The sequence below is a fragment of the Haliaeetus leucocephalus genome, unplaced genomic scaffold (genome assembly GCF_000737465.1).
Source record: "Haliaeetus leucocephalus isolate CR32 unplaced genomic scaffold, Haliaeetus_leucocephalus-4.0 Scaffold21, whole genome shotgun sequence".
Classification (NCBI taxonomy): Eukaryota; Metazoa; Chordata; class Aves; order Accipitriformes; family Accipitridae; genus Haliaeetus; species Haliaeetus leucocephalus.
The window spans coordinates 2810779-2824327 of record NW_010972457.1 but is presented as its reverse complement, the minus strand read 5'-3'; the positions used below and the strand labels follow the sequence as shown (position 1 = coordinate 2824327).

The 13549-nt window shown below is 36.2% G+C and overlaps 1 protein-coding gene across 1 annotated transcript in view; it reads left to right on the top strand.

Annotated features, from left to right (window-relative positions):
- LRBA (LPS-responsive vesicle trafficking, beach and anchor containing) overlaps positions 1-13549 on the top strand; it is a 431397-nt gene that overhangs the window by 152454 nt on the left and 265394 nt on the right. Inside the window, exon 36 of the mRNA XM_010576372.1 lies at positions 755-863. Coding sequence (XP_010574674.1) covers positions 755-863 — 109 coding nt within the window. The remainder of the gene's footprint in view (positions 1-754; positions 864-13549) is intronic.

Genomic DNA, 13549 nt, shown 5'->3' with positions numbered 1-13549 from the left:
TGGGTGATCCTATGGAAATGTGCACCTTCTAAAACAGTGTAGCTCCTGTGTAGCCAGTTTTAACTTTATGAATCCCAATGTAACTAATTAAAAAGGAGATGTTTTTAGTAACAATATGTGAACTCACATAATAATTGGGTTGTAATTCAATCTGTCAGCTCTGCTGCCATTCATAAACTCAAGGTTTATGAAGGCCTCAGAAACCTCAGATTGAATTACAGCTTTATTCTGTACATAACCTGGAACAATGTATATCTTAGCATTTCATTTGTGAGACTGACGATGTTTTATAATCCTGAAAATATTACTTAAATGTATACTTACCATAAAATTCCAATTTTACATTTGAAGAAAAAAACTATACTGCAATGCAATTCACAATTTTTTATTTAGACTTTACATCAGTTAGATTAGGGCTTTCACCGTGGATGTTTATATGCATAAACTGCTTACTTTTCTTTATATTGTGTTGTGTGTATGTGAAAGATTTTCTTACATACCTATATTTCAGGTAAAACAAATGACTGTCTAGAGTGTTTACATTTTGTTTAATACTTCGTTTGCTTTACTATTGAAATACAATTTTACTAGTTGCCAGAAAATTACTCTTCAACCTTATTTATACTATTTTCTTAACACAATAAAGTCAGTTATGGAACAGAGCTCAAAATATTTGTCTATATATTGTATTTACAGATTTTTATTTTAGGACTTCATTCTCTCAAGGCAGTTCTTAAATATTGTCTGTCCTCAGGTTGCTGAGTCAAACCATGAAGGACCATTTGGTAAGAGTGGCAAATGAAGCAGAATTTATCTTGAGTAGACAGAGAGCAGAGGATATTAACCGCCATGCTGAATTTGAGGTAAGAAATGAAATCTTTTTTTAAAAAACCAAACCACCAAAACATAACAAGCCCACTGTGTTTGAGGATTCCAATGTGTCATACAGGCTTTTCAGGCACAGGAGGTTCCATCCTGGAAAGTGCTTTGCAGTCATAGGGTGTTTTGATAGTTTGCCACTAACTTTGATGGAAAAACAGGCTGTGCAGAGCAGCTCAGAACTTGTCAGAATCTGCAAACCATAGTTTGTGGGGGAAGGAATTTTATCATACCAATGCTGCCCTTTTCCATGAAGCAAATATCACTGTATGTGTTAAAGCTGCTTAGTGTCATAGTCAAGACATAACTCTGAAAAAAACACCTTACTGAACATAAATGATAACAGCCTGTTAAGTGCAAAATGAGAAATTACTTTTTTTTCTTTTGTATTATTTGCTATTTCACTTAAGGAAAATGGTTTTAGAGATGGATTATGTTTTACATGTCTCTGTGTGGTTTTGTTATATTTTTGTGTTTTCATCCCACTTAAGGGATTCTAAAGTGAAATAACGATCTTTTGTTTTTATAGACTTGTAATAAAAATACAAGCCTTTTTTTCCTGAATCACTTTATTCATACCTCCAATTTTGGATCTCAGTTACATCGTGTGTCTCCTTTCTCTGTGCTTTAATTATTGTGTTTAAATGAAAACAAAGCTACATCTCACTAAATTCACTAATTTTCTGCTTAAAGTGTACTTAGTCTTTCTCCTGACATGTGATACCACTTGTGGTTTTGTTTTTAAAATGAAGCATTAAGAGATTGAAGGCACATTTGTGCTTAACCTATTTCTAAACTGTTTTTCTCTTAAATCTTTACTTGAAAAAATACTCCCCAAAGATGAAAGCATATTTGTCTTAGACAGTGCTTATGTTCTAAAGGTCATCTACGTTGGCCCCAGGATTCAAGCTGTGCGTTGTTTAATAACATATCTGCACTTCATCTAGAGCTAGTTACCCCCTCCTGCAAACAGAGATGTTGTAAGATATCTACAGTACCATTTTGCAATGGTGAAATAGCAGGCATGTTTCATTTATTACATCAAGGATTTGGCAACAGTCCTGTGGAGATGAAAAGTGCATCTTTTTACTTCGTTGCCTGATAATCATTGGAGTGGGACGTGCTTGACATCTTTTGCTCGGGATTTATGCAGTAGCTCCATGCATGACATGGCATTATTGATTAGATGAACAGCCCACTTTTTTTCTTCAGTTGCAAACTATTTGCAAAGGTGTGCATGTATGTGGGAAATCTGTGTGAAGTAAAGGGTTCTGTCATGTAAATACAGGCTATCAATGAATACAGTTGTTCGGTGACACCTTCACTGTTAGCCTTATTTCAGTCTCAAGACACCTTTTATGATGTCTGGAAGAAATTTACATTGAGCATCAACTTTTTTAATACAGCTCTGAGTTTTGCTGTGATAACTCTCTAGGACAAGAGTTGGTTGATACTTTAAGTTAATGCTGGTTTTGAATTTGTGCTATTTCAGAATGATGGCTCAAGGGGTTTTACTCATCAGGTTGAACTTAAACAGAAACTAGCGTACTAAAATAGCAGCACTCTGTTTATCAAGTTTAGTTTTGTTACTGTGTTGGAAAAACTTAGATCTAGCATCACTTCTGCAGGTGTGCAAATTGAGGATATACAACTAGGATTCTACCAAATGGTTCAATAACAAACCTGCTGTCTCATGAACTTAGTGTTACTGATGTCCATGGCATTATGTTTCTTGTGTGGAAGGGGGAACTGTTAGTCACATCCGTTCAAATCTGCAGGTATCACATCAACAATCAGAAATTCCTGTGTACCATGTTTCATCCATCCATGGTATGGTCTGTTTTTCACACGTCCTGTCAAGTGTGCTTGACTTGTTTTAGCACAGTGATACCTTCTAGCCATGGTGTTCCTCATAGCCTTTTCAAGTGGTGCTCCAGGCTATAGAAAACTTGCAATTCTTCTGTTGTGCCCAGAAATGGATCTGTCACTTGACTAGACTGGCGCCATTCTATCATTTAATGGGAATGGATCTGTGCTGTGTTGGGCTACTGACATGCTGTGTATTGCAATTGGTAGGTATGTTCCCATTGTATGAATGGGTGTCCATGTCGATGCCTGTGTTTTGGTCCTAACACTCATGTCATGACACACAAGCATGTGACAGGAAGGACTCGCAAATAAGAGAAAAAGGGCTTCCAAAGCAATTGACGTACAGCCTTTGATCTGGTTCATTTCTCCAACCTGAGGACCCATAAGGAAGCAGCATAGCAGATGATGACCCCTAAGCTAAAGATTGTTTTGGCTAGCCTGACTGGTGTGGTTTGGTCATCTGCATGTACCCATTTCCTTGATTTGCTGTTTCATTCTCCATCTATTCTTGAGAAATGAGTTGGAATGAAGATGGTATTCTTCCAGTCATGAGAAATACTCTGCTTGGTCAGTCCATTGAATGCATTATCCCATCTGCCATGGCATATGTCCAGGAAAGAGCAATTGTACAAGGAAGCAGATAGGTTATACTTTCATAAATTCTGTCTTTATATAGACATCTGCAACTTGGAGACCTCCCTGATCAGAGACCATGTCTTTAATAAATAAGTTGTGATTTTTCTGCTGTGAATTTTTCCAATTCCTTTTAAAATTTTATGTAAATATTTTGCACCAACAATGTCCTAGGACAAGGAATTTCCCTGCTGTGATAGTTGAAGAAGGTGAGCATATCCTGTGTATAACAAAAAAATTAAACAATTTCATGGAAAATAGTGTGATCCTACATTATTTAGCCCTGAAGAATGGTATATGCAAATGTGGTTTTGATTACATTTAAAAGCATTTTGTGATTGTGGTAATTACTAGTTGCAAAGCTGCAAGGTTTTTTTAAGAAATGGTTGGGACGAACATGCATGGTTCAGGTCACAAGCAAGCTTTGCCACCTGACCTATGGGGAGAATGGAGATGAGGCTGGTTGAGTGACGGATAAAGATCCAGAGACAGATGAGAAATGTGGCAAGAACTGTTACCCCTTTTTTCATTTTTATTCTGACTTGCATTTCTGGTGTTTCAGATCACATATGAAACATTCCAAGATAACACTGATTCAGCAAAAATCCAACCCCCAGATTTCTTTTTCAATATCCGTATTATGTTTACTGCTACCTGGTTTTAATTCTCCCATTTCTAAAAGTCATGACAAAGGTGAGCCTTGCAAGACGTGTGTCAGATTTTGAACAGATTTGCACCATGATGATAGAGCAATCTAGTCATAAAATTTTCTGTAGAACACTCTTTTTACTTTTTTTTTTTTTTTTTTTTTTTTTTGAAAGGCAAGGGAAGTTTTAAAATAAAAGGCAAAGTATCTTGTCATCGTTTGAAACTGAAGTCTGGTGTTTGGGACACAGAGGCAGGAGAAAGCAATGGGAAATTTAGACAAGCTTCATAATGAAGTTCTGTAGTTATATATTATTGTACAGTATTTGGTTATAAATGGGGTAAGGATGGTCATTGTAAGAGGAAGGAAGAACCTAGGAAAATAGGTAATACTAGGAAAGACACTGCAGTGCTGAACAACTGCACTTTAGAAATGTGATGCAGGAAAGTATTTGTCATGTGACATTTTAAAAGTTGCACAGGATCCAGAGGGGAAGGTACCACTCCTATTTGCTTCTTAATTCATTGCAAGTACAGGACAGATGCTTTCCTTCCAGAAGTGGATTGAGAAGTGTCCACCTATCAATTCTTTCACAGCCAGACAGAGAAGCAGCAGCAAATGTGGCACATGTTCACTTTGCCGCATAAGGTCTGATAGGGCCTTTCTTTGCTATGTCTCCATGTGGTGGGACCCTGCGTTGGTCAGAACATTGCAGGAAGGTGTCTATACCCTTTCCATAAAGTAGGAGGACAAAAAGCACAGGAAAAGTCTCTAAAGCAAGGGTGGGTTTTTTTGCATATTGTTTCAGTTTGTGCTGTAACTTTAAATATGCAGGAAAATCTGAGTGCCTGGGTGAGATAGGTTTAAATTAAAAGGATCTGAAAAGAAATCTTTTCTCTCCTCCATGTGTCTTCTCAAGGCAATTCTCTCTCTTTCAGAAACTTCAAATAAAGTGTCTTGAACAGCAGCAAAATCTTCACATCCACTTCTTCTGTGCCTGGTAGCAAAAAGTGTGTCGTCATCTTGTCTTGGCTATTTTTCTGTTTCTTCCTTTTTGTCAGGAGTCTCTGTTTCCATTTGCATTGCAGACCCTTCCTTTGCCTCTGCATTCCTGTACTCCAGAAGCTTCTTCAAACTGGAGGTGCTCAGCTTCCCTCATGGAAGACGCAATCTCCCACCCTTTCTAGAGGGCTCTACCTTACAACTCAGCAGCCTGGACAAAGACAGAAAAGTCTTCTTCTTTGGTGCCTGGCCACTCCTTTTGTTTTTAAAAGGAGATATTATAAGTAACATAAATTATGAGCAAACCAGTTATGCTCTCTTTCTTCTAAGCTGGTATTGTAAAAAAGACAGGAAAAAATTGCTTTGAAGGTGAAAGATTGGTTGTGAGAGGTTTTTCTATGGCTGAATACAAAGGTCAACCTTTTTATTTCTTATTTGTTTCTGATCCTTTCTTCACCTATGTTTTCACTGCTACCTTTCACTGTAAGTAGTTACATCCATGAATGTAGACATACAGGGAGGTCACAGGGAGACCCGAGACGTACTTATCCATTTTACAATGTGATTAAGCCTCAAAGAAGCCTGATGAAGCAATATTCCACTCATTACTCTAGTGAGGTGGCAGTGAAGCACACATTTTTACAGTGAATGTGGAAATGTGAGCCAGTGTCCCTGGGATTTATGTGCACAGATCTCTTGGGCATTTTTCAAAATCTCACCCTAAGTGTTTGGTAGAGCTGAAAATCCTGAAAAACAACCTCTTTATGCCTGAATTCCAACAGCTAGTTTCATGCTACCACCTAGACTGCTTTCTAGAAATGACCTTGAAAAATGTGGTGGATTCACACTGTGTCTGAGATTATGTGTGCAGACTGCTGCGGAGTTGGGCCTACGAGAATAATTGGATTTGGTGTGAGGAGGGGGAGGGAATTTTGTACTCTAATTGACTTTATTTTATAATTTATGACAGGAGTGCCCATTGCCTTGGATATGCCTCCTGTCTTATATAAATCTCTTCATGTATTTGTGTGTGAATATACATATTTATAGAATTCTAAATACGTAAACCTGCAAGTCTTTTACGCCTGGACTGTTCAAGAATCACAGTGTTTCATCTTTCTAGTAAAGGTTTAGTTTGCTATCAGATGACACTACTGGATTTTGACCGAAATCTGTGACACCATATCTCAATGCTTGTGTAAAGTATTTTTGACGAATATTCTTCCAGCAGCATGGTTTTTTTTTTTTTTGCCTGGAAGATTCACATGAAGGAACATGAAAATGGGGGAAAAGGTACTATACAGAACCATTCATAATGTTGCACTTCATAAGTGTGTATAGAGGAGCAAAGGACAGTGCAACACAGTAATTTTCAGAAAACTTTCTAGAATGGATGGACAAGGATTATTCATTTTAAGTCTGCGAGGAAGGACTTACAGGACACTGGTAATTTTTTCAGTAAAATGCAACTGCTGCTGTAATTTACAAGCTAACCTGCCCCATCAAAGTATCTTTTTTAAAAGATTGTGTGGTGTCATTCCCTTGAGTTTTGGGTCTTATTTTTTCAAATTCTCATCATCCATAGAAATATAAAGTGCTAGCATTCTTGTTATTGGCTGTTTCTGTTGATTAACTGAGATTTTCACATTACTTTCCCTTTGCATTTGTTATAAATCATGGTAGGCAGCTAACTTCTCTGCATGATTTCTCTTCAATAATTAAATCTAGCATTTCCAGCTGCTGTAAAATTTGTTGCCCTTTTCTGTTCAGTTATGTTTTTTCATGCGGAAGACTTGGACTTCCTCACAGTTTTAATTCTTATTCAGTATCAATTTATAGGCTGTGTGTAATAAACTGAATGTTTTACTTCATGGCTCATGCTGAGAACCGAATCTTAATGTTAATACAAGTATTGCCTTGACAGAGATAAGATGCAAGGCTAGGCAAGCGTTCTGATAGTGACTTGAAGGTAGCTATTTGCTTTTTGTTTCCTTGGCAGAAAACAAAATTCAGTGGTTCCGTTGATTGATAATCTTGTATATTCTGCACCTTTTCCCCTTTGGTGTACTAAGCATTAAATGTTAGATGTTATTTGCATCAGAGGAAGTAACTAAAAAGTACTGCAAATCAATTGTGGCAGAATACCCATAAATCAAAGAGAATGTTTGAGGGCCCTTGAAAGAATTATGAAAGGTATTTGGTGTCTTTGTAGTTTCTGTAGATGATTGTTACTTCTATATGTAGCAAACATTTACTGCGGGAAAGAAAGTTTTAATCCTTGACTGGGTCCCTATTCTCCATATAATTTTCCAGTGTTTTTAATAAAAGCTGCTTTGTTATAGAACTCGTGCATCAAATAATCTTTCTGTGGCTCTTACAACACCCTTTTATATGACGTGTTATTCAACACACTTAATGGCAATGACCTTATTTATTAGAACAAAAGATTTTGGTATGCTCTCAGTGGGTATTCTGTCTAGTAGTGTGGGTTATCAGCAATGAATCTTTACAGAAAATATGAAGATAATTGATAGCACAAGTTGTAGGTGTCCAGTAGTAATGTAACCAAAAGTTATAGTCCGTAAGATTGCAAAAAGGTAATGTGGCAACAGAAAGGAAGTTGGATGTAGCCTCATAGAAAAATAATGCTTTACACATTTCATTATGGATGGGCATAACTCTCTCTCAAATTTAGATTTTTTTTTTTTTTTTAAATAAATGCTGTCCTTTGCGTTGGGTAGGTTAGGCATTATAGCACCATCTGTCGGTAGAAGGAAGAAAAAATTTTGGCTTTCATTTCTAAACACTTTTTTGGGGTTTTATAAACTCTTCAACAGAGTGCTGGGCATGGAAGAATATTTGTTTTTTCCATTGGAGGATTAACTGGTTTTGTTCTGCTGTAATATGTTGACAAGTCCCAAACTTGGAAATTAAATTTCTCATGTTCCTGAGGTGGCAATTTTTAGGACTCATTGTCTCATGTGAGTCAAAGGATACTGAAATGAGAAGTTCATTTTCTGCTTGAACATTATAACATTTTCCCTGTGCTCTGGGAAGTGCTGGGATAGATTATTGCCTGATTATGAAAGGAGAAGTGAAAAATTGTGGTTTCTCTTTCACTATGCTTTAATAACCAATGGGAGGAGAAGGAATAAAAACTTGCACTGGAATGATGAGACATCTTTTTTTGTTATATCTCAATTTTAAATCAAAATGTATTACAGAAATATGTCTAAGAGCTATCAAAGATATAATAATATTGTTTCTGAAGCAGCTTGAAAGAAAATCCATCTTAGAACTACTCTTTCCTAAAACTTTTCTAATGAAACAAGAAGTGATGTTCATTACCGTTTTTGGATAATGTTTTTGGCAAATTATGAGACAAGCTATGTGATGAATTAAATCTAATAAGTATCAGCATATTATTGGTCTTTTCAAGTCATATTGAATATGGAAATGAAATAGATTCATATCCGTAGCTATTTCATATGAAAAAAAAATCTGTTCTTGTTTTTCTGATGCTAATGAAGTTTATTGCTTTGTAATTAATGCTTAGTGTTTAGCAGTATCTTGTCAAGAGTCTTCCACATTTTATAATCTATGCAATGTTTCATTTACATACTAAGTGTAATTCAAAAAAAAATCCAGGAATATTGTGAAGACATGAGTCTTTTCTGCACAGTGTTTTACAGTATGAGCTGTATGAGATTTTAACTTTTTACGGCCTTTTTTCTCTCCTTTTACATATTTAACACATTTATTTTTCACTTTCTGTGAATGATAAACTTTCCTTTGTTTTAAAAACTTTTTACCCCTTCTTGTTAAGTACTGCTACAGCTGATTATTTTCACTAGACATTATCAATGAGCTTAATTAATCTACTCTCCATGGCTCTGGAAGTCTTAGCAGAACATGCTCTGGAATTCTTGTTATTTTAGCATTTGTCAACCCTGGAAACCTAAAAAATCCTCTGCCAGAAGGAGCCAAAGACTCAATTCCTGTAACCACTTATGTTATATAATTTTGCCCTGCTACTTTAATGGCTGAATTGAAACAGCATAGGCGTGAAGAAAATGAGGTAATTAGAAGAAGGGAGAGGAGCATTGTATGCTTCTGCTGTGATCTATGTTCTGCTAGACTGGGAACAGACATTCCTTTTTGAACTTACCTTTTGATGTGGCAGTGCATCTTAAGTATTTTCTGTGTGTGTGTGTGTGTGAAATCCATAATTGTATGGCTGACAGGGTGAGGTGGTTTTTTTGTTTGTTTGTTTTTTAATTATTTAGTTCACTAGCTAGCTAAGTACCACACAAAATCCAGAATAACAATTAGTGCATGCTTACAAGATCCATCCACATAAATAAGGTAATGTCGAAATAGCGCTTTATTAAGATTGGTTTCTCTTTGTTCTTTTTTCTTTTTAATTACAAATTCTAAGTTTCAAACTTGTTACTTAACTGCTTTGAACGAATAACTCTTAAAGTAAATTGATACACAGTAAGAAGTGAGTAATATATAATAATCTATACTGTGGAATATTTCTTCCGCAGCAATGACTTAATGAGTTACTCCTAAGTGGTCACGTGTTAGGAAAACAAGTACAGAAATATGAATGTCTGGTTTACATTAATATGTGCAGGATTTATATAGGTAAGTTCCACTTACTGCAGATAATTCTTTGTGAATACTAACTTGTGATGGGAATTGTTCAAATACTCAGGTGAACATCTCTTAGTTATTAGGATATTATAGAGCCACAGGTTCTGCCAGTTTTCTGGAATAGGAAACAATTTGGCAGTGAACTTGAATAACTTGAACTTTGTTTAGAGCATTCAAAATCCCAAATCATTTAGGATATTAACACAATCCACTTGGAAATTCCATGCCTTTTTATATTCATTTACATTAATAATGTTCTTTTTTGCTTCACAGATGAATAGTTTGTTGAGACTCAAGAGCATCTGTACTGGGTTAGACCAAGTCCATCAAACTCAGTATTCTGTCTCTAGCAGAGCTGAATAGTACATGTGTAGGGACAAGCATAAGAACAGTGCAATTATACAAGGGTGCTTCCTTGATTCTACCCAGGTGTCAGGGATCACAATTTGGAAAAAGATTTGTAGTTCTCTAAATGAATTTCACCTATTGTTTTATCTCCCAGTCACTGTATTAGCATTATTCATGTTTGATTGTTTTCTTTACTACCTTGAATTACTTAAAGCTATCAGCAAAATTTGACACCTCTTCCACTCTCCGGTCATTTCTAAATATGTGCAATAACACAGTGAGATTCAATTGGTGATTTCCCTCCACTCTGAAGACTAGCTAATATTTTTTTAAACCTGTTTCCTTTGTTTTAATCAGCTTTTATCAACATAAGGATGTTCTCATATGCCCTACTGCATCCTGCCTTTCTTTAATAATCTTTTTGGCATTCAAACAGTGGTCTTTATGAACTGGATCTTTCTTGTCTGTCTCCAGTGGCTTGTTGAAAGATATCTAATGAAGCATGACTTCCCTTTACAAAAGCAATGATGACTCTTGCCAGTGTGTTTATTCCATTGTTTGCTTTTTGCTTTAAACACAGCTACCAATTTGCCTTTTATAAATTTCAGACTTATTGCCGTGTAGTTCCCTGCTGTCCTCCAGAGTCCATTTGGCATATTTCATTCTTCTGGCACTGAGGCAGTTTGAACAAGAACACTGTAGCTAGTGGCTCAGCTGCGTTCATCCCAGAGTTCTTCTAGATCACCTGAGTGAATACTGTTTGGTCCTAGCAGTTGGTCACTTGTCAGTTTTCTTTTATAACTTCTCTGCTAGCACTTCTCTGTGGTGGTCTTGTGTTCCAAGAGCTCTTTTTATCCTTTGATCTTCTATTAGCTCTACAGATATACCTTAACGGGCTTACTGCTTCTGATTTGTTTGAAAAATAATTTATTACTGCCTTTTATGCCTTTATGCAAGTGTTCCTCAAACTCTTTTGGTCTGTTTCATTCTGTTTTTAAAACTAATATGCCACAGTTGACACATTTTTCTGTTTTCCTTCTTTGAACAGACTTCTTGAAGAATGCCATTTTCTTACAGCCTTCTTTCTCTGCAGCTTAACCATTCCAGCTTTTTTTTTGGTCTTTTAAAAAGCCTTTTGATGGATGGTACATGTTTCCTTTGAACCCCTAATATTGTATCTTCTTATATTGTTTTTGTGTTGTCTATGAAAACATTTTCCATGTTTTGCTGCATCTTTTTATGCTCGTAATATGAAAAGTAAGCTAGCTAGCTGAGAAATTTCTTGCTTCAAATTAGATATTCCCATCAGAAATGTTGTTGTTCTCACCTATTCATGAAAAATAAATCAGTAGTGTTTACCTTGTTTATTATTTATGTGCAGACTTTTATGGTAGCTCATGCCAGGTAGTGATTCTAAAAGAGTCTTGACTGAAGTAATACAGTATACACAGAGTGTAAATTTCTAGCATTAACAAAGCAAATATCCTATTGTGCTTGACTGGACATTTTCTTCTAAAATTCCTGTCCAAATATAACTTGCATTACTTATGTACCTTTTTTACAACAGTATTAGGAGTTGTTCAGCTTTGAAGAAAACACACTGGTGACAGTACACAGCTCTGTGTGCTTTATTGTAAGTTGGTTTGATCTAAATGAGAAAGACATTATATTAAAATAATTCTGATTGGTGCTGACAAGGTCAGAAAAGATCTTTAGGACCTGAATACCCAAAGGTGTTTTTTCTCACTATTCCAACTGGTAGGTTGAACTTAAATATTCTGCTTAGTTCTAAACTTCTAATTTATTTTTACTTGTATTCAGCATATATTTCTTTGTTACTATGTTATTATTATCTTTTGGCCTCAGTGGTCTTTTTTCTTTAGTTTTTCTTAATTTTACTTTTTTTATCTATTATTTATTACATCTTCTCACCTCATTTCAGTAGGCTAAATGAGTTTTATTCTTCTAAGTTTTTTTCTTCTAGGGTGGTGCCTGCATACTCTACATCATCCTAGTAGTTCTACTCTGTGTCTGTTCTTGGAATATTGATTCCTACTGCAACATGGATGAGCAAGACTAATCACATTGATAAGTCCATTATCAAACCTATTATCCTATCTGTGGAGACTTAAGGAAGAGTTTATTAAAAGGGCAAACATGGTAACACTTTCCCAGAATACACTCCCACTCTTGGGCAATTTGAAGTGACTTCTGATTTTTGCTTGCCAGAAATGAAGGCCATGTGCTTAGTACCCCTTCAGGGATTATTCCCCTATTTGCCCAGTGAAACTTTGAATCCACATAGACTTTTGCTAAGAGTTACACTGAGTTAACTGCAAATTGTACTGGCATCTTAGTTTCATTCTTGTGTTGTAAGATGCCTTTTCCCTGGTAGCAAGTCAGGTTGGAGGGGAGACACGGATCACAACCAGTATTTCTTAGAACACCTTCTGTTCATTATACTGTTGTAATTAATAGAATAAAGCTGTTACTGTTAATAGCTGATAGCTACATACAACACCATCACTTACACGCTTACAGTTGGAGCTTACAGTTGGGAGGTTGACTCCAACAAGTGTAACGAAGGGTTTATTCCAATAGCCTCAGTCCTGCAGAAGGTCCTTTGCTTCATGGGGGTATATATACAATCCTGTATTCGTTGTTTGTGTAAAGTAGCCATCACTCTCTGGGATATTGTCTGTCATACAAGCTGCTGCTGGTGCTAATGTGTGCTAATGGTGGTGTACAGATTCAGCAGACCTGTGGTATTCTGAATTGATCATATTTTGTAGGTTCAAAAAAGACTGCCAGTCCCTAGAGTTTACCAGCTCTTGGGAAACTTTTACACACAAACTTCTGAGCATGCACTCTCCATCTCTTTGGCCTGCTTTTTCCTGGTGATACTCACCATCTAATGTTGTAAGAATCTCTAGAACCCATTCATGTAAACACACCTAGAAAGGGTCCTTTATACCACATGATTTTACAGAGTTCTTCTATGCCTCCTGAGTTGTCTTTTTTTTTTCCCCACCTTGAAAAATCCTACTGTTACATAGTTAGTTCTTCTGTGGCAGTGATTCCAATTCTGAATCCTTCCGAAATGCTTCTCAATTCTGTCATATTTTCTGATGGAAGACCCAAAACTGCACCCAGCATTCCAGGTGTGGACAAACCAGGGATTTATAAATACACAACGTTTTCTGTGTTGTTCTCTTCCCAGTGGTTCCTAATTCTTTACTTGATTCCTATGTGTTTGTTGATTATCCTGTACGAAGCTGATGGTTTCATAGAACTATGCCATTGATAATACCATCTCATTATGGCAAAAAGAAGTAAAGATAAAGGTGAACTCAGAGTCTGTCATTTTATATCTAAAATTAGATTCTTTCCAACATTTCTTTTGTCTACACTGAAGTTCCTGTGCTGTTTTATTACCATGATAATTTAGTCTTCCAAGCTCCCCCTCCAGTTCCTCACAACTCCTTCATGATTATACAACTCTGAATAGCTTAG